The sequence below is a fragment of the Nicotiana attenuata genome, unplaced genomic scaffold, assembly GCF_001879085.1.
Source record: "Nicotiana attenuata strain UT unplaced genomic scaffold, NIATTr2, whole genome shotgun sequence".
NCBI classification, from domain to species: Eukaryota; Viridiplantae; Streptophyta; class Magnoliopsida; order Solanales; family Solanaceae; genus Nicotiana; species Nicotiana attenuata.
In genome coordinates, this window is record NW_017671735.1 from 224,564 (window position 1) to 247,465 (window position 22,902).

Here is a 22,902-nt window from a genome sequence, read left to right on the forward strand (position 1 = left end):
ATTTCTCAATATCTCGTGGTAGGCGTACCACCCGCTCCCATTTCAATATCACTCGTGGTAGGCGTACCACCCGCTCCCATTTCAGTATCACTCGTGGTAGGCGTACCACCCGCTACCATTTCAATATCACTCGTGGTTGGCGTACTACCCGCTCCCATTTCAATATCACTAGTGGTAGGCGTACCACCCGCTCCCATTTCAATATCACTTGTGGTAGGCGTACCACCCGCTCCCTTTACTTTCAACACAATACACAATACAATCCCGGCAAGGGAACAATCAAATTAATACTCTTCCCGGCAAGGGAACTATAACAACAAGTCAAACATTCTGACAAGGGAGAGTCAGCTATAACCAATCCTATTCAACTTCTTCCTGGCACAACTAATACCAATATTTAGTCACAACGTTCATAGGATCAAACAAGGGTACACAATTATCAAATTAAGACTCACGGTCATGCTTGACACCGACGCATGGATACTCGTCACCATGCCCATACGTCGTACTCAACATAAAAAAGTAGCAATTATGACTCAACTCTTAATCCCTCAAGCTAGGGTTAAACCAAACACTTACCTCGATGCTTTGAACTCAACTCAAGCCTCAACTATAGCTTTACCCCGTGATTCCACCTCCAATCCGCTCGAATCTAGTCACAAGTCACTTAATTACTTTAATAAACACTAAATGAATCAATTTGAATGCATAAAAATAAATTTTCCAAAGTTTTTCCCAAAAATTCCAAAATCGCCCCCGGGCCCACGTGGTCAAAACCCGAAGTTCGAACCAAAACCTGGTTACCCATTCACCCACGAACTCAAATATGTAATTTGTTTTGAAATCGGACCTCAAATTGAGGTCCAAATCCCCAATTTTTAAAAAAATCTAGGTTCTACCCAAAACCCCCAATTTCACCCATGAAAATCATTGATTCTAAGTGGAAAACATGTTAAATGATGTTAATGAGTGAAAGAATTAAGTAAAAATCGACTTACAAATGATTTGGGATGAAACTTGTTCTTGAAAAATCGCCTAAGGAGTTGTATTTTGAAAGGGGGGGGGGGTGAAAAATGGCCTAAAATTCGACTAAGTATGAAAATTGCTGGGCTGCACATATGGGAATTGCGAACTGGGGTTCGCAATTGTGAACCCAGACCATTTGTGGGAAATGCGAAGCTGGGTTGCATTTGCGAACCCTTCCCATTTTGCCAGGCCTCGCATTTGCGATGAAAAGGTCGCATTTGCGACCCATTGAGTTTCGCATTTGCGAGAAACAAGATCGCATTTGCGATCAGTAGGCCAAGTCCCAGGCTTCGCAATTGCGATACAAAGCTCGCATTTGCGAGCTCGCAATTGCGAGACACATCTTCGCAAATGCGAAGATCACAGAAGAAGCATACCAGATTTTTATTATGTTTAAAAATGCACTTCGACACCTATCCAAAACTGCCCTCGGGGCTCCAAACCAAATATGCACACAACCTCAAAAACATCCTACGGACTTACTCGCCTGATCAAATTGCCAAAATAACATCATATACATAGAATCAAGCCTCAAAACTCATGATATCTTTCAAATTTTCATAAAACATCAATTTTCCATTTTAAGTCCGAAACACGTCAAACACCATTTTAAGTCCGAAACACGTCAAACGACGTTCGTTTTCAACCAAACTTTACAGAAAGCGCTTAAAGCATATATAAGACTTGTACCGGGCGCCGGAACCAAAATACGAGCCCGATACCATAATCTTTTAATCAAATTTCATTTTCATTTCCCTTAATCATTTCCAGAAAACAATTTCACACAAAAATTCATTTCTCGGGCTTGGGACCTCGGAATTTGATTCCGGGCATACGCCCAAGTCCCATATTTTCCTACGGACCCTCTGGGACTGTCGAATCACGGGTCCAGGTCTTTTTACCCAAAATGTTGACCGAAGTCAAATTTATTCATTTTAATATCAAAATTTAGCATTTTTCTTATAGAATTCATATTTAAGCTTTCCGGCTACGCGCCCGGACTGCGCCCGTAAATCGAGGCAACCCTAAACGAGGTTTTCAAGGCCTCAGAAGCACAAAATGGGTAAGGAAACAGGTGATGACCCTTTGGGTCGTCACATTCTCCACCTCTAAAACAACCGTTCGTCCTCGAATGGACAAAAGAAAGAAGTATCTGAGTCGGAAAAAAGATGAGGATAGCGACTCCGCATATCAGACTCTGACTCCCAGGTCGATGCCTCGGGAGGCTGACCTCTCCAGTGAACACGAACAGAAGGAAAACTCTTGGATCTCAACTAACGAACCTGCTGGTCCAAAATAGCTACCGGCTCCTCCTCGTAAGACAACTCCTTGTCCAACTGGACAGTGCTGAAATCTAATACGTGGGCTGGATCGCCGTGATACCTCCGAAGCATGGATACATGAAAAACTGGATGCACGGCTGATAAGCTAGGCGGCAATGAACCTAGGGTTAAGCTTTCCCTTCTTTCCAAATCTCATCACGCCCTTCATAGGCGACACTCGGAGCAATACCCGCTCACCAACCATAAATGCCACAACTCGAACCTTGCGGTCTGCATAACTCTTTTGCCTAGACCGAGCTGAACGAAGCCTATCTTGAATGATCTTGACCTTGTCCAAGGCCTCCTGAACCAAATTTGTACCTTGACAACCGAGCCCCTCCCGGCTCAAACCATCCGATCGGAGACCGACACCGCCTACCATATAAAGCCTCATAAGGAGCCATCTAGATTCTCGACTGATAGCTGTTGTTGTAGGCAAACTCTGCTAAAGGCAAGAACTGATCCCACGAACCTCAAAGTCAATAACACAAGCTCGGAGCATATCCTCCAAAATCTGAATAGTCCGCTCGGTCTGACCGTCCGTCTGGGGATGAAATGCTGTGCTCAAATCAACCCGTGTGCCCAACTCTCGCTGCACCGCTCTCCAGAAGCTCGTGGTAAATTGCGTAACCTGGTTCGAAATGATAGATACGGGCACACCATGAAGGCGAACAATTTCCCGAATGTAGATCTCAGCCAACCTCTCAGAAGAATAGGAGACTGCCACAGAAATGAAATGTGCTGACTTGGTCAGCCTATCAACAATGACCCATACTGCGTCGAACTTCTTTCGAGTCAACGGAAGTCCAGTAACAAAATCCATAGTAATCCGCTCTCACTTTCACTCTGGAAGCTCAATCCGCTGAAATACACCACCGGGCCTCTGATGCTCGGACTTAACCTGCTGACGATTCAAACAACGAGCCACATATGCTACGATATCCTTCTTCATTCTACGCCACCAGTAATGCTGCCGCAAATCCTGATATATCTTCGCGGCTCCCGGATGAATAGTGTACCGGGAGCTATGTGCCTCCTCCAAAATCAACTCTCGGAGCCCATCCACATTAGGCACACATACTCGACCATGCAATCTCAAAACTCCATCATCATCTAAGGTAACATGTCTGGCACCTCCGTGCTGCACCGTGTCTCTAAGGACACACAAATGGGGATCATCATACTGCCGACCACGGATACGCTCCAATAATGAAGAGCGAGCGACTGTGCAAGCTAACACACGACTGGGCTCAGAAACATCCAGTCTCACGAACTGATTGGCTAAAGCCTGAGCATCCAAAGCAAGCGGCCTCTCACCGACCGGAATATAAGCAAGACTGCCCATACTGGCTGACTTCCTACTCAAAGCATCGGCCACCACATTGGCCTTCCCCGGATGGTATAAAATGGTGACATCATAATCCTTCAACAACTCCAACCACCTCCTCTGCCTCAAATTCAACTCCTTTTGCTTGAACAAGTACTGAAGACTCTTGTGATCAGTGAACACCTCACATGCCACGCCATACAAATAGTGCCTCCAAATCTTCAATGCGTGAACAATGGTTGCCAACTCTAGATCATGCACTGGATAGTTCTTCTCATGAATCTTCAACTGTCTCGAAGCATAGGCAATGACCTTGCCATCCTGCATCAACACTGTACCAAGCCCAATACGGAAAGCATCACAATAAACTGTATAAGGCCCTGATCCTGTGGGCAAAACCAATACCGGTGCCGTGGTTAGTGCTGTCTTGAGCTTCTGAAAGCTCGCCTCACACTCATCCGACCATCTGAACTGGGCACCCTTCTGGGTCAACCTAGTCATCGGGGCTGCAATAGATGAAAACCCCTCCACAAACCGACGGTAGTAGCCTGCCAACCCCAAGAAACTCCGAATCTTTGTAGCTGATGCTGGTCTAGGCCAGTTCTTGACTGCCTCAATCTTCTTCGGGTCTACCTGAATACCCTCTGCTGATACAATGTGACCCAGAAATGCAACTGAACTCAGCCAGAACTCACACTTGGAGAAATTGGCATATAACTGACTATCCCTCAGAGTCTGAAGAACCACTCTAAGGTGCTGCTCGTGCTCCTCCTGGCTGCAGGAGTATATCAATATATCATCAATGAACTATCACGAATGAATCCAAATAAGGCCTGAACACTCGGTTCATCAAGTCCATGAAAGCGGTTGGGGCATTTGTCAACCCGAATGACATAACCAAGAACTCATAATGCCCGTATCGAGTGCTGAAAGCTGTCTTAGGGACATCAGATGCCCTAATCCTCAACTGATGGTAGCCAGATCGCAAGTCAATCTTGGAAAATACCCTGGCACCCTGAAGCTGATCGAACAAATCATCAATCCTCGGCAGTGGATACTTATTCTTGACCGTTGCCTTGTTCAATTGCCGGTAATCAATACACATCCTCATTGACCCATCCTTCTTCTTGACAAATAACACCGGCGACCCCAAGGAGAGACACTGGGTCTAATGAAACCCTTCTCAAGCAAATCCTGCAACTGTTCTTTTAGCCCCTTCAACTCCGGCGGGGCCATATGATATGGGGGAATAGAAATGGGCTGAGTGCCCGGTACCAGATCAATGCAGAAATCAATATCCCTGTCGGGTGGCATACCCGGCAGGTCTGAAGGAAAAACATCAGGGAACTCACAAACAACGGGCACAAAATCAATAGAGGGAACCTCAGCACTGGAATCCTAGGCTAAATAGGCCAAACACCCCTTCTCGACCATACGCCGAGCCTTCACATACGACACTGCGGGTAGAATGACCAGGAGTCCTCTCCACTCTAAACGAGGCATACCCGGTAAGGCTAAGGTCACAGTCTTGGCATAACAGTCCAAGATAGCGTGATACGGGGATAACCAGTCCATCCCCAATATAACATCGAAGTCGACCATGTCTAAAAGCAACAAATCAACACGCGTCTCAAGACTCCCAATCATCACAACACAAGATCGATGGACTCGATCAACCACGATAGAATCACCCACCGGTGTAGACACATAAATAGGAATACCCAATGCATCACTAGGCATGATCAAATATGGGGCAAAATAGGATGACACATACGAATACTTAGACCCCGGATCAAACAACACTGAAGCATCTCTATCGCAAACCAGAATAGTACCTGTAATGACTGCATCTGAAGACTCAGCCTCTAGCCTGGCTGGAAGAGCATAACATCGGGGCTGGGCCCCACCACCCTGAACTGCCTCTCTGGGACGGCCTGCTGCTGGCTGGCCTCCACCTCTAGCGGCCTGAGCTCCACCTCTGGGACTCTACCTCTAGCGGCCTAAATCATTTCATTTTCATTTTCCTTAATTATTTCCAGAAAATAATTTCACACAAAAATTTATTTCTTGGGCTTGGGAACTCGGAATTCGATTCCGGTCATACGCCCAACTCCCATATTTTCCTACGGACCCTCCGGGACCGTCAAATCACGGGTCCGGTTGTTTACCCAAAATGTTGACCGAAGTCAAATTTATCCAATTTAATATCAAAATTTAGCATTTTTTTCACAGAATTCATATTTAAGCTTTCCGGCTATGCGCCCGGAGTACGCACGCAAATTGAGGCAACCCCAAATGAGGTTTTCAAGGCCTCAGAAGCACAGAATGAGTAAGGAAACAAGTGATGACCCCTTTGGGTCGTCACAAAGGAGTGAAGAAAGTGCTGCATTATAGTGTAGTGACAGCGACCTGAATAATAATGCGTAGAAGGATGACAAAAAAAAAAATCTAGGACACTCTTGGAGTTCCCTGAGTATGGTTACTACTGCAGGTGGAACGCGGGAGGTAGGACTCTTCATGTTAGGCTCTTAGTTTCTTAGAAGAAAACTAAAGGCGGTACTGAATAGAGGTTGGGTATCATGCCATTGGAATTCTTGACAAAAATTGAAAGCAGAAGGATCAGTACTAATAATGATTTGGATTTACAGTTCTTGAACTCCTGGATCTTGAGCAACTGACTGAAAAAACTCTTGGGCCTTGTATTTGAAACAGATACAATGCGCTGGGACTGACCGATCTCAAAAGTTAGTTATGGTGCACCAGGGAACTCAAAATTTCAGTCTAATTCGTAATGATTGATGACTTGACTGGACCTTTAGTCCATCTGCTGTTAATTTCTCAGAGTGCTACTTTGGCAACATTAAGTGCCTAAATTAGATCATGAATCGAATGATATAGTAGGATTAACGGCTCTATGCAACAGTGATGTTAAAAGACAACTAATTATTTTCTAATCGTTTAAGTTTTTAGATGAGTTGGTATAATGTGATAAGAAACATAGAGAAGTCCTGTAGTTGAGTCTTATTTATACTAACCAATAAAATATTTTTACATGCTTAGTCAATAATCAGGCCTGCACATTAGGGAGTGTTTTTATGCTTAAAATAAAAATTTATCTAATTTCTATCTCTGATAGTTGTAATACTCCCTCCGTTCCAGTTTATGTGAACCTATTTCCTTTTTGGTCCGTTCCAAAAAGAATGAACCCTTTCTAAATTTGGAAACAATTTAGTATAAACTTATAACTCTACCCTTAATGAGAAGCTTTTATAACCACACAAATACTCTGGGCCCCTTTTTAACTTGTTTAGGACCACATATTCCAAAAGTCTTCATTTTTTCTTAAACTCCGTGCCCAGTCAAACAGGTTTACATAAATTGAAACGGAGGGAGTAGAAGATATCAGAGAGGGTATAGGTCATCCACTTGAGTCATGCTGTCTTATCTAAAAGTTTAAACTATTGGAGGGAGATAGCTTCATTTAATTGTTTTAGAGTGCAACAAACCCTTTCTTGTTGGCTTGATTCTTTTTCTTGGGTTAACCACATGGAAATATTAGATCTTTCAGTGGTGTTGGGACATGAATCTAGGGAATCTAACTATTCAGCTACTATATTATATTGTGTGTACCATATAATTTCGCAATTTAAATGGTTAGGGGATGGCAATGTTATTTTTTTTATAAGGTAAAACTTTTATCAATAAGGTACCAAGATGGTACAATAAAGTTACAGAAAAACATCCCAAATTACAACATCAGCAAACTATTCTCCCCCCTCCCAACACCTCTAGAAACTCCATAAATTGATTCAAATTTCCTAACTGGCTACATCTACACACAAAAAAAAAAAAAAACAGATTATGAAGTCATATGTTCTTAATTCTAATAATGTTATTTCTATGTCCTTCAAAGCAAGCCTTGTTTCTTTCCAGCCATAAGGTCAATGGAATGATTCTCCACATCTGTTTCAGTCTTCTAGGTACTCTTTGGGATTGCCAAGTTTCTAATAGGCCCCTCACAGTTTGAGGCATCACCGATGAAATACCACATATGCTAAAAAATAGATCCCAGCATTGCCTAGATACTCTGCAATGCAGGAGTAGATGGTTCACTGATTCTTGCTCTTCTTCACATAGCTAACACCTATTGCACGGGCTTAAACCTCTTCTCTGCAAATTGTCCAGAGTTAAACAGACTCCCCAGGCTGCTATCCACCCAAAGCAAGCTACCTTGACTGGAGCTCTAATTTTCCAAATAATCTTCCAAGGCAAGTTGTTATTTCTGTGATTTGATTGTTCTATCAACCTGTCGTAACAGCTTTTCACAGAGAAAGTTCTATCATTACCGGCAATCCAAATCAAAGAATCCACCTTGTTATGATCAACAACAACTTGTCCTACTAACTGCGTCAATTGGCAATAATCCTCAATTTCCCAATCATCCAAATTCCTTCTCAGAACTATCTGCCAACCAGTATCTGAGTAGAAATCTGAGATGGTGTACCATCCTTGTTAACAGAATAATTGTACATAGGGAATCTAGATTTCAGACATGCATCCCCTATCCATAAATCTGTCCAAAATTTGATTCTTTGTTCATTGCCAACTTCCAATTTAGTATACTCCAAAAATTCTCCCCATAGTCCGCTAATGCACTTCCATAAACCACCTCTTGCCTTCATGTGTAGAGCAGAAGGTCTTCAACCTTTCTTATTTCCATAAATGACATTAATCAAATTCTTCCTAACTTTATTATCTTCCAGAATGTATCTAGGGATGGAAAACGGTGCGGTGCGGTTGCGGGGCAAACCCGCAAATATTTCAACCCGCCCCGCATAGATTTGCACCCGCATCCACCCGCCCCACACCCACACCTACGTCCACCCGCACCGCATAAAGTTTTTTTTTTAAAGTTTGTTTTAATTAATTTTATTGCTGGATTTTCGATTCCATCAACCAACTGAATTGTTCAATTGGATTGGAGGATTTTGAAATTCATAATGGGAATGCCGAAAATGACAAAAATTTGAACGTTATACGATTCTGGTTGGCTGCTATTATTTATTTGTATGATTTTTTAACTGACAAAAATTTTTGTGCAACAAACTTTTCATTAGATGATTAAGTGATAAATGTTAATAATTTAATCATAAAAATATTTGTCTAAACTACATTTTATATTTCGTTAAATGTCTAGCTTTCTCTTTTATTCAAAATTTGTAACTTAATTAACATTTCACTAATTAAAAGGTGTACTTAAAAGAGAAGGAGTTATAAATGATTTAGTTTGTTTTGATTAAGTATCAAATATTTAAACAGTTATTTTACTATTTTTGTCGCATACCTTGCTCATGAGTCATGTCTTACTGGGTAATACAATAGGCCAAATCCAGTAAACTTGTGCAAACCCGCAAAAACCCGCGTAGACCCGCAATCGCCCCGCCCCGACATTAGCTTTTTAAAAAATTATTTCAACCCGCCCCGCAACCGCCCAGCACCGCGTAGCTTTAAACCCGCTCCGCCGCCTTAAACCCGCCTCGCCCCCGCACCGCCCCATTTGCTATCCCTAAATGTATCTCCAAAGCCATTTGAAAAGTAGGTTCTTATTATGTAATTTCAATTTTCTTACTCCGAGACCACCTCCTTTTTTATCATTCAATACTATCTGCCATTTTATTAAATGCGATCTCTTTTTAGTAGCATTCCCTTCCCATAGAAATTGGTTTCTCAAAGAATTCATCTTTTTTTCTACTACAGCAGGCATTGAGAATAAAGACATCAGATATGTTGGAATACCATCAAACACACTATTAATTAGAGTGAGCCTACCCCCACAGGATAGGTACTGTTTTTTCCAAGAATTAGCTTACTTGCACATCTGTCCAGAACCCCTTTCCATATATTAGGATCATTTTTTTTGCCCCCAAAAGAAGCCCTAAGTAAACTGTTGAAAACTTCTCCACTTTACAATCCAAAATATCAACCAATTCATCAATAATATCATCAACATTTATACTGAAAATGCTACTTTTTGCCAAATTAGTCCTCAAACCAGTGACTGCTTCAAAAGTTAAAAGAACTCCTTTGAGGTAAAACATGTGTTCTTTCTCTGGCTCACAAAACAATAGAGTATCATCAGCATATAGAATGTGAGAGATTGAAACCCTGTCTTCGTCAATACTTCTAAAGCACATTCCTTTTATCCATCCTAATTCTTCTGCCTTCATTAACATCTTACTGAGAACTTTCATTACCAGAGTAAATAAACAAGGGGATAAAGGATCTCCTTGCCTCAATCCTCTTTGAGATCTAAAATAGGCTTGGGGTTTCCATTTATCAACATAGAGAACCTAACGGTGGAGATACAATAACCGATCCATTCAATTCACTTCTCACCAAAATTCATCTCCTTCATTATGCTTAACAAACAAGACCAATTAACATGATCATATGCCTTTTCTAGGTCAAGTTTGCAAGCAACACCTCTCTTCTTCCTTTTCAATAGATATTCAATACTTTTATTAGCCACCATAGATGCATATGTTATTTGTCTACCCTTAATGAAAGCATTTTGACTCTCAGAAACTAGTTTGCCAATGCCATCATAGAGGGATCAACGTGTAAACTTGAAGGGCTAGGGAACTCCTTTAGCTCAATAATGAAAGTTAGGATGGACGCAGTGAACTGTAATTGTGAAAAGATTGGAAGTCTGGCCAAAGAAGGTGATAGCCCTATAGATTCGTTCCCATGTCTACCCTTAATGGATGCATTCTGACTCTCAGAAACTAGTTTACCAATAACCAATTTCAGTCTTTCTGCCAAAAGCTTTGCTAGAATCTTGTACACACTCCCCAATAGACTAATGGGCCTAAAATCTTTCACCTCTATTGCCCCTTTTTTCTTGGGAATCAAAGCAACAAAAGTAGAATTTAGGCTCCTTATAAAAGTCCCTTTTTTATGAAAACTTTCAACAGTTCTCCACACATCATCCTTTACTTACTCCAACATTTCTGAAAAAACATAAGGTTGAAACCGTCAGGGCCTGGGGCTTTGTCACCTCTAAAAGATTGATTACATCTTCCACTTCCTCCATTGTAAATGGCCTCTGCAGCCATTCCTTATCATCATCCGAAAGCCTTTTAAGAGTCTCATCCTCCCACCTTGGCCTCCAATTTTCATTCTCTTTGAACAGTTTTTCATAGAATCCCTGTATGTGTTCCTTTATTAATTTCTCATCCTCCACCCTAACATCATCAATCACTAATTTGTCAATGCAATTAAATCTTTTATGGGCATTGGCTTGTCTATGGAAATTTTTTGTATTTTTGTCCCCATGTTCTAACCATTAACATCGAGACTTTTGCCTCCATGAAATCTCTTCAGCTTTTGAAACTTCCTGTAACTCCCTTTCTATATACTTTCTTTCCGTTTCTCTGTATTCCTCATCCTGATCCTCCCTCACGCCATGAGCCTTATTTTTTCTATCTTCTAATTTCCCAAAAACATCCTTATTCCACTTTCTTAAATCACTTTTTAGAAGAATAAGCTTCTTTGCAAGAATAGCATCTGGTTCACCATGTATATCATAAGATTTCCACCAATTATCCACAAGGTTTGTGAAACCCTTGTGTTCAAACCACATATTTTCAAACTTGAAATAGTCTTTTCCTTTACTCCAATTTCCACATTCCAACAAGATAGGACAATGCTCTGATGTGTTTCTCGGTAGAACCCTCTGTTTCAAAAATTTGAAGTGCTCATCCCAATCTTCTGATATTAAAAATCTGTCTATCCTGGAAGCACTCCGACTGTTTCTGCCTCTGAACCAAATAAAGGATCCCCCACGAAGCGGAAGATCAATTAGAGCTAGTTCATTTATGAGCTTTGAGAATTCTCTCATCGCTCTTGTATTTCTTGCTTTTCCCCTTTTTTCTTCTTCAAATCTCATTATGTTGAAATCTGCTCCTATTGCCCATGGTTGAGACACAATACCACTGATTGCTGCGAGTTCTTTCCATAAATTTTTCCTTGTTTTTCTGTTGCATGGACCATATACCCCAGTAAATGCATATTGGGCTCCCGAGCTCTCTTCTTCCAATAACACAGTAGCTGAATGGATTCCCACAATTTTTTCCAAGCACTTCCATCTTCTCTTATCCCAGAAAATGATAATTCCACCACGGTTACCTTGAGCCTCTACCTCCACCCAATCAGACTACCTAGATCCTCCAATTTGCTTGATATAATCTAACTTCATCCCCTTCATCTTTGTTTTTGCACAACATCTGCATCCCATTTTTGTAAAAGTAGCTTTACCTTATTCCTTTTGTCTAGCCCATTAATTCCCCACACATTCCAGCAAATTATTTTCAACTGCTATATCTTATGTGGTCCCTTTTGTGGCAATGTTATTTACTTAGTTATATCTTCACCATGCCTCATCACACGTGGACTGATCTCTTCTATGTAGACCAAGCATGTAAAACTTCTTTTGGACAACCCAAGAGATCTACATGCTCTAGTACCAAGTGAATTGAACTGTTGGAAAAGAAATATATCTATTTAACAGTTTTATTTTAGGTTGCCACAAATGAGCATGGTATAGTGACAGTTCTTCATTGATTAAATTGACACACTGAGATATTAGTCAAGGTTTGTGAATCTCTTTGTTGTTTTTCTGAGTTTTTTAATCTCATGTCTTTCATTACCATGTTCGCCACTTTCCAAAATAGAAAAATGTAACTCTTATTTGCAGATGCTATCTAATTAGAGGCCTAAGATTGCTTCTTGCATATTTTGTGTGGTTACACATCTTTGGTTTAGCTTGATATTTGAGAAGAAAAAGATATATTGATGGATAGATATTCACTTAATTGTTTCATATATTCAAATTTTATTTCCCATATGGAAAATATGGTAGACACTTGTGATTGGTTGTTCCGGGGTTTCGGACCAAACATCGCCTTTTTTAAGGTTGTTCCCTATCTTCGACTGGACAAAAGAAGGGGATAGGGAAGGGGGTTTTCTGATTAACCTGAAACCTTTTATGCTCATTTCATTTGGCTCGAAAACGTTGCTCGATATTGAATAACCTTTTTGTTCACATTTTTCATTATCCTTGTAAATTGACTGTTGGACCCTAATGCTCATTGGTGGTACTCTATACATTGATAGTTTCTGTTTCATACATTGACTGGACTTGCATGAATCCAGGAACCAGTGCTGAGCAGTGTAACTGTGGGCGTTTTCCATTTTGAGCGTTCTGACCTTTGGATTCAAGTACTTTATTACCCCTTTTATAGTTTTGGTCCCGCCGATTATGAAGACCGAAAGGATCCATAAGTTATGAGACAAAAGAAAAGCCTGAGACCTGAATTAGGAGAACCCGTCATTTTGAGATGTCAGCCATACAAAATTCCTCTGACCGAGCTTCTTTTGCCACATAAAATTTCACCAGTTGAATATTTTCGTCTATGGCCTAGTTTGCCTGCTATAGTTGAGTGTACTGGTACATATACATATGAAGGAAGCGGTTTCATGGCTACTGCTGCTCAGCAATACTCTCCATTCCTGAGTGGCCTGATATCTCTGTCTTCCAAACCTTTCCACCGAGTTTGCTCACACATCATTCGGACAGTTGCTGGATTAGAGGTCTGTAACTTTGTTTCTAAAGGAACGTCTTCTGATTTTCTTTGGGAATATTTTACTATGTTGGATTTAGAAGCCACATTTAAGTTTTTCAGGCACTTCTAATTGAGTATTTTACATATGATGATTGACCTTTCCTTTCTGCTTGGATTTATGTTCAAATTCAATGCATTCCATTTTCTCCTTATCTCATCTGCCGCTTGGTATTGAGCAGCTTTGTTTTGCTGCTAAAACCTGGTATGGAGGGTTTTTGGGCATGATGGTTTTTGGTGCAAGTGAAGTGAGCAGAAATGTGGATCTTGGCGGCGAGACGACCACAATGATGTGCAAATTTGTGATCCGGAGCATCAGATGAACTCCTACTTAACCGAAGGAGTATTGCTTCGAGTTAGTTTTTAGGGTTGGTTGGATTGAGAGAGAATTGAAACATGTTATCATTTGTCCCCCTTCTAGATGCATCTTTCCTCTGAACTTTCGTGTCATGACTTTGGTTACTGGTCAAACGCTAACACCATCAAAATAGAGTTATGGTATGTTCTATGGAGCGACTTTGGGGCAGCAACAGCAGCTAATTGATATTGTAGAAGCTATTAAATCATTTTTATCAAAAAACCTGCTTCAACACTCAAGATACCATAATAACAAACATACTATTGAATATTGACATTATAACTAGTGTCAAAGTGGTGAAAATTACTTGTTGCAGATTAACTATGTTTGAAAAACAAAAGAAAAAGACATAATAAAGAAGTGAAAACTAAAAGATTGCAACTGCATAATAAAACCTATTGATGATGTGGCATGCGTAAACATCAGCAATGTTACACTACTGAGAAGGTGTTAAAGCTAAACATGGAGGCAAAATCAGTGGTGCACTAGCGCGTGTCCTTCCCGTATGGCTTAGGAACCCTGGAAGCAATGCCCAAAGCTTTGGAGACTTCAAAAATAATAACCATGCTTTAGAGAAGTGGTAAACGGAGAGAAGATAAAAGGCTTCTGGCATGATGTGAGCTGGATTTCACACAATACACTGAAAGTCGGTGTTTCTAGTCTTATTCCATGTGTTTTTTCTTTACCTAAAGGCTACTATTGCTCAATGTAGAAGATGGATACATTGTCTTCAAGGAGGAACTGGCAGACTTGAAGATAGGAACGTCTCTTGGCTGAATGAGATAAAGTTGACCAGGAGTGATTGCAGATAATCGAAGAGAGACAGATTGATGTCCGATATGAGGCACAGATAGCAAAAGGCTTTCCAACAGCGGCATGCTACAACGCCACTTAGATACAATACTGGAAGTTTAATCTGAGAACCAAAGACTCAACAGGAAATAACACCTGGCTTAGTTGGGTAATGTTGCATAAGGACTGCCCTCACTTGAGTTAAGTTTAAGAGAAAGCTTCTTTGTTTTCTGCATTATGCTATATTTATGCTAAGTCATATCAGGGAAGATCCCACCACCTCTTCCTGCTTTGTTGCAAGGGATAAGTTGGAACATGTACCTAAAACTTTTTGCGTGCACCATAAAGGCAAGCTTATGATGTGGGATGATTGGAGGATGGAGAAACTAATCTAGGAGTTACGGCAAACTATCCCTAGGTTGCATTATTTTTGGATGTTATGGATAGATAGATTTGAGGATGTTTGAAGGGGGTATCAGTTACTCCATGCCTTCCCTAAGCGGAAATATCTTGTGCTGGTCTAATTTTTTCTTATACTGTAAGTGACATAAAATCGGTTTGTGGATTTGTTAGCTTTCTTATGTTTTGTTTAGCTTCTTAATATATATATAAATAAATTATATATATATATATAAATATATATATAATAAATAATAATAAATAAGAAGCTAAACAAATATATATATATATATTATTCACCAAGAGTAAAGAGTGACAAACCTTCTTGTGGCTGATTCTTTTCTTGGGTTAATACCCACATGGAAATATTAGATCTTCAGTGGTGCTGGGACATGAATCTAGGGAATTAACTATTCAGCTACTATAATTATATTGTGTGTACCATATAATTTCGCAATTTAAATGGTTAGGGGTGGCAATGTTATTTTTTTTTGATAAGGTAAACTTTTATCAATAAGGTACCAAGATGGTACAATAAAGTTACAGAAAACATCCCAAATTACAACATCAGCAAACTATTCTCACCCTCCCAACACCTCTAGAAACTCCTATAATTTGATTCAAATTTCCTAACTGGCTACATCTACACCAAAAAAACAGATTAATAAGACAATATATTCTTAATTCTAATAATGTTATATCTAATGTCCTTAAAGCAAGCCTTGTTTCTTTCCAAGCCATAAGGCCATAGAATGCACAATGGAATGGTTCTCCACATCTGTTCAGTCTTCTAAGTACTCTTTGGGTATTGCCAAGTTTCTAATAGCCCTCACAGTTTGAGGCATCACCGATGAAATACCACATATGCTAAAAAATAGATCCCAGCATTGCCTAGTACTCTGCAATGCAGGAGTAGATGGTTCACTGATCTTTCTCTTCTCACATAGTAACACCTATGCACAGCTTAAACCTCTTCTCTGCAAATTGTCCAGAGTTAAACAGGCTCCCCAGGCTGCTATCCACCAAAGCAACTACCTTGACTGGAGCTCTGATTTTCCAAATAATTTTCCAAGGCAAGTTGTTATGTTGTGATTTGATTGTTCTATCAACCTGTCGTAACAGCTTTTCACAGAGAAAGTTCTATCATTACCGCAATCCAAATCAAAGAATCCACCTTGTTATGATCAACAACAACTTGTCCTACTAACTGCGTCAATTGGCAATAATCCTCAATTTCCCAATCATCCAAATTCCTTCTCAGAACTATCTGCCAACCTGTATCGAGTAGAAATCGAGATGGTGTACCATCCTTGTTAACAGAAAATTGTACAAATTAAGGGAATCTAGATTTAAGACATGCATCCCCTATCCATAAATCTGTACAAATTTGATTCTTTGTCCATTGCCAACTTCCAATTTAGTATACTCCAAAAATTCTTCCCATAGTCCGCTATGCACTTCCATAAACCACCTCTTGCCTTCATGTGTAGAGCAGGAGGTCTCCAGCCTTTCTATTTCCATAAATGGCATTAATCAAATTCTTCCTAACTTTATTATCTTCCAGAATGTTATCTAGGGATGAAAACGGTGCGGTGGCGTTGCGGGCAAACCGCAAGAATTTCAACCCGCCGCATAGATTTGCACCCGCATCCACCCGCCCCACACCCACACTGCGTCCCCCGCACCGCACCGCACTAAGTTTTTTTTTTTAAATTTGTTTTAATTAATTTTATTGCTGGATTTTCGATTCCATCAACCAACTGAATTGTTCAATTGGATTGGAGGATTTTGAAATTCATAATGGGAATGCCGAAAAAGACAAAACTTGAACGTTATACGATTCTGGTTGGCGCTATTATTTATTTGTATGATTTTTTAACTGACAAAAAATTTTGTGCAACAAAACTTTTCATTAGATGATTAAGTGATAAATGTTAATAATTTAATCTAAAAATATTTGTCTAAACTACATTTTATATTCGTTAAATGTCTAGCTTTCTCTTTTATTCAAAATTTCTAACTTAATTAACATTTCACTAATTAAAAGGTGTACTTAAAGAGAAGAAGATTATAAATGATTTAGTTTTGTTTTGATTAAGTATCAATATTTAAACAGTTATTCTACTATTTTTGTCGCATACCTTCTCATGAGTCATGTCTTACTGGTAATACAATAGAAATCCAGTAAACTTTGCAAACCCGCAAAACCCGCGTAGACCCGCAACCGCCCCGCCCCGCATTAGCTTTTTAAAAAATATTTTCAACCCGCCCCGCACCCCCACCTGCGTAGCTTTAAACCCGCTCGCGCTTAAACCCGCCCCCGCCGCACCGCCCCATTTGCCACCCCTAAATGTATCTCCAAAATTTGAAAAGTAGCTCTTTATTATGCAATTTCAAATTCCTTACTCGAGACACATCCTTTTTTATCATTCAATACTATCTGCCATTTTTATTAAATGCGACCTCTTTTTAGTAGCATTTCCTTCCCATAGAAATTGGTTTCTCAAAGAATTCATCTTTTTTTACTACAGCAGGCATTGAGAATAAAAGACATCAGATATGTTGCATACCATCCAACACACTATTAATTAGAGTGAGCCTACCCCACAGGATAGGTACTGTTTTTTCCAAGAATTAGCTTACTTGCACATCTGTCCAGAACACCCTTTCCATATATTAGGATCATTTTTTTGCCCCCAAAAGAAGCCCAAGTAAACTGTTGAAAACTTCTCCACTTTACAATCCAAATATCAAACCAATTCATCAATAATATCATCAAATTTATACTGAAATGCTACTTTTTGCCAAATTAGTCCTCAAACATGACTGCTTCAAAAGTTAAAAAGAACTCCTTTGAGGTAAACATGTGTTCTTTCTCTGGCTCACAAAACAATAGAGTATCACTCAGCAATTATAGAATGTGAAGAGAACCTTGTCTTCGTCAATACTTCTAAAGCTCATTCCTTTTATCCATCCTAATTCTTCTGCCTTCAATTAACATCTTACTTGAGAACCTTCCATTACCAGAGTAAATAAACAAGGGATAAGAAATCTCCTTGCCTCAATCTCTTTGAGATCTAATAGCCTTGGGGTTTCCATTTATCAACAGAGAACCTAGACGGTGGGATGATCAAAACCGATCAATTCAATCCACTTCTCACCAAAAATTCATGCTCTTCATTATGCTTAACAAACAAGACCAATTACATGATCATATGCCTTTTTCATGGTCAAGTTTGCAAGAAACACCTCTTCTTCTTCCTTTTCAATAAGATTTCAATACTTTTATTAGCCACCATAGATGCATCTGTTATTTGTCTACCCTTAATGAAAGCATTCTGACTCTCAGAAACTAGTTTGGCCAATGCCAATAGAGAGAGATCAACGTGTAAACTTGAAGGGCTAGGAACTCCTTTAGCTCAATAATGAAAGTTAGGGTGGCGCAGTGAACTGTAATTGTGAAAAGATTGGAAGATCTGGCCAAAGAAGGTGATAGCCCTATAGATTCTTCCCATGTCTACCCTTAATGAAATGCATTCTGACTCATAGAAACTAGTTTGCCAATAACACATATTCAAGTCTTTCTGCCAAAAGCTTTTGCTAGAATCTTGTACAACACTCCCAATAGACTAATGGCCTAAAATCTTTCACCTCTATTGCACCTTTTTCTTGGGAATCAAAGCAACAAAGTAGGAATTTAGGCTCCTGATAAAAAGTCCCTTTTTTATGAAAACTTTTCAACAGTTCTCCACACATCATCCTTTACTTACTCAACATTTCTGAAAAAAATAAGGTTGAAACCGTCAGGGCCTGGGGCTTTGTCACCTCTAAAAAGATTGATTACATCTTCCACTTCCTCCATTGTAAAATGTCTCTGCAGCACATTCCTTATCATCATCCGAAAGCCTTTTAAGAGTCTCATCCTCCCACCTTGGCCTCCAATTTTCATTCTCTTTGAAAGACAGTTTTTCATAGAATCCCTGTATGTTGTTCCTTTATTAAATTCTCATCCTCCACCCAAACATCATCAATCACTAATTTTGTCAATGCAATTAAATCTTTTATGGGCATTGGCTTTCTATGGAAATTTTTGTATTTTTGTCCCTCATTTCTAACCATAAGCATCGAGACTTTTGCCTCCATGAAATCTCTTCAGCTTTTGAAACTTCCTGTAACTCCCTTTCTATATACTTTCTTTCTGTTTCCTCTATTCCTCATCCTGATCCTCCCTCACGCCATGATCTAAATCCTCCAATCTAAGCTGAGCCTTATTTTTTCTATTCTAATTTCCCAAAAACATCCTTATTCCACTTTCCTTAAATCACTTTTCTCAGAAGATAAGCTTCTTTGCAAGAATAGCCATCTGGTTCACCATGTAATATCATAAGATTTCCACCAATAATCCACAAGGTTTGTGAAACCCTTGTGTTCAAACCACTATTATTCAAACTTGAAATAGTCTTTTCTTTACTCCAATTCCACATCCAACAAGATAGGACAATGCTCTGATGTGTTTTCTCGGTAGAACCCTCTGTTTCAAAAATTTGAAGTGCTCATCCCAATCTTCTGATATTAAAAATCTGTCTATCCTGGAAGCACTCCGACTGTTTCTGCCTCTGAACCAAGTAAAGGATCCCCCATGGAAGCGGAAGATCAATTAGTCTAGTTCATTTATGAGCTTTGAGTCTCCACCGCTCTTTATTCTCGCTTTTCCCCTTTTTTCTTCTTCAAATCTCATTATGTTGAAATCTCCTCCTATTGCCATGGTTTGAGAACAATATCCACTGATTGCCTTGCAGTTCTTTCCATAAATTTCCTCCTTGTTTTTCTGTCGCTGGCCATATACCCCAATAAATGCATGATTGGCTCCCGAGCTCTCTTCTTCCAAACACATAGCTGAATGGATTCCCACAATTTTTTCCAAGCACTTCCATCTTCTCTTATCCCAGAAAAATGATAATTCCACCACGGTTACTTGAGCCTCTACCTCCACCCAATCAGACCACCTAGATCCTCCAATTTGCTTGATATAATCTAACTTCAATCCCCTTCATCTTTGTTTCTGTACACAAACATCTGCATCCATTTTTTGTAAAAGTAGCTTTACACCTTATTCCTTTTGTCTGCCTATTAATTCCCCACACATTCACAGAATTATTTTAACTGCTATAACTTAATGTGGCCCTTTTGTGGCAATGTTATTTACTTAGTTATATTCTTACCATGCCTCATCACATCGTGGACTGATCTCTTCTCTGTAGCCAAGCATGTAAAACTTTTGGGACAACCCAAGAGCATTAAGTCAGTAATCCAAAGATAGCAGTGAACGCGATGCGAGCAGAAGTATATCCTAATACGTTTTATTTGCGTTGCGATATTCAAATGCGCTCGCCTACAGGGTGTGTTGCGTGAGGCGACTGTGTGGCGAGTAGCGACTGTACGTCGCTATTTTTTGAAAAAAAAAAAAGAAAGGGAGAAGACTTTAAAGTCGGAATTGAAGGGGTTCGAGATTATTTCACCCGCGAACTAAAAAACTGGTCAGCGATTAGGTGCTTTTTCCATGCGAACAAACCACGGTCTTCTTCAGTCTTTCTTCATCATCTGGCTTCATACTTCTTCAAGCTTCAACAGCGGAAAAATAACAGCAGAGTTATGCTTCTTCTCCTCTCCTCTTCTTGTCGTCCCTTCTTTCTTCTGCTCGTTTTCATTTCTATTTTTTTTTCTTCTGTTTTTTGTCAGATAGAGAACCGAGCTCAAGATAGTGGTCTCGGGTTCTCTTTCTTTCTTCTCTTCTTCTTTCTATTTTTTTTTTCTTCTGTTTTTTTGTCTAATAGAGAACTAGAGCCAAATGGTCTTCTTTCTTCTTTCTTCTCTCTTCTTCTTTCTATTTTTTTCTCCTGTTTTTTGTCGATAGGCAACACAGGGCATAGGGTCCTGTAAATTTGTGCTGTTTTTCCTCGAGCCAGAAAACTGAGGGTTTTCTTTCTGCTGCTTATTTTTTTTTTTTGCTCTGTTTTTGTCTTCTTTCTAATAGTTGCTGTTTTTCTGAGAGGCAAAAATTTTCATTTTTGTTTCTTCGTTCTTTGCTGTTTTCCAAAGGCAGAATAATTTTTTTGTTTTGCTCGTGCTTTTTTTGTCTGTTTTTTCTTTGCTGTTTTTTTCCAGAGGCAGTGGTACTGTGTGCAAAGGTGAGAACATTGTTTTTTTGCTCTATTTTTTTGTTGTCTTCTTTTATATAAGTATAATTAATGTGCAAATATTGACTGTGATAATTTTTTTCTTATAAAAGCAGCGTGAGAGTATGGCGTCATCCGATAAATACTAAACCGAAATGATATAGCTTGAAATTTGAGTCCTTTAATTTTTTGGATATATATTTATTAATATAATTGGTTATTGATTTTTAGTTAATATAAAAATTATTTTATGTTTTTTGGTATAAATTGTCGGCGCGCGAGTGAGAGAGGAGCACTTCGCGTGCAGCGCCTCTCGCCTCAGTGAAGCGGGCGCCACGTCGCTATTTGTCGCCGCAGCGCTATCCAAACAACTGCCCAAGAGATTAACAATGCCTATGTACCCAGTGAATTGAACTGTTGGAAAGAAATTATATGCTTTAAACAGTTTTTAATTTTAAGGTTGCCACAAAATGATCATGGTATAGTGACAGTTCCTTCATTGATTAAATCTGACACTTCCTGAGATATTAGTCAAAGGTTTGTGAATCTCCTTTGTTGCGTTTTTCTGAAGTTTTTTAATCTCATTTTTTCATTACCATGATTCGCCTACTTTGCAATATAAAAAATTTTAACTCTTTATTTGCAGATGCTTATCTAATTAGAGGCCTAAGACATGCCTTTTGCATATTTTGTGTGGTTACACATCTTTTGTTTTAGCTTGATATTGAGAGAAAAAGATATATTGATGGTAGATATTATAATTGTGTTCATTGTAATTCCAAATTTTATTTCCCATATGGATAAATGTGTAATTCACTTGATGATTTGGTTTCCGGGGTTTCGTGACCAAACATCGCTTTTTTTAAGGTTTGTCCCTATCTTTCGACTGAACAAGAAGGGGTAGGGAAGGGGTTTCCTGATTAACCGACTTTGTATCTCGATTTTCAATTTGCTTCCGAAAACGTTGCTCGATATTGAGATAACCTTTTGTTCACTATTTTCCATTATCCTTGTAAATTGACTTTGGACCTATGCTCTTGGTGGTAACTCTTATAGATTGATAGTTCTGTTTCATACATTGACGGACTTTGCTGAATCCAGGAACCAGTGCTGAGTAAGGTGGTAAACTGTGGGCGTTTCCATTTTTTGAGCCGTTGTGAACCTTTGGATTCAAGTACTTTACTAACCCATCCATTTTATGGTTTTGGGTCCTGCCATTATGAAGACTCTGAAGAAGGAACCATAAGTTATGAGACAAAAGAAAAGCCCTGAAGACCTGAATTCAGGAGAACCCGTCATTTGAGATGTCAGCCATACATGAAAATTCCTCGACCGATGCTTCTTTTTGCCAATAAAAATTTCCTGTTAATATTCGTCTATGCCTAGTTTGCCTGCTATAGTTTGAGTGTACTGGTACATAACATATTGAAAGGAAAGCGGTTTCTATGGCTACTGCTGCTGCTCTGCATGCACGGATTAATCTTTACATGCAGCAATATGGGAGAGTCTCCATTCCTGAGTGGCCTGAATATCTCTTCTTCCAAGACCTTCCACCGAGTTTGCATCACACATATTCGGACAGTTGATGGATAGGTTCAGTAACTTCTGTTTCTAACGGAAACTTATTTGATTTTCTTTGTGGAATATTTACTATGTTGATTTACGAAAAACCACATTTATAGTTTTTCAGGACACTTCTAATTGGGTATTTTATCATATGAAGATTGGACCTTTCCTTTCTGCTTGGATTTATGTTCAAATTCAATGCATTCCATTTTCTCCTTATCATCATCTGCCGCTTGGTATTGAGACAGCTTCTGTA

General features: G+C 39.4%; 1 protein-coding gene across 1 annotated transcript in view; it reads left to right on the top strand.

Moving 5' to 3' along the window:
* Nucleotides 1–13,454: 13,454 nt before the first annotated feature.
* LOC109209920 (protein TPLATE-like) overlaps nt 13,455–22,902 on the top strand; it is a 10,196-nt gene continuing 748 nt past the window's right edge. Inside the window, exon 1 of the mRNA XM_019373287.1 lies at nt 13,455–13,526. Within this exon, the coding sequence (XP_019228832.1) occupies nt 13,490–13,526 (37 nt within the window). The 5' untranslated portion in view covers nt 13,455–13,489. The remainder of the gene's footprint in view (nt 13,527–22,902) is intronic.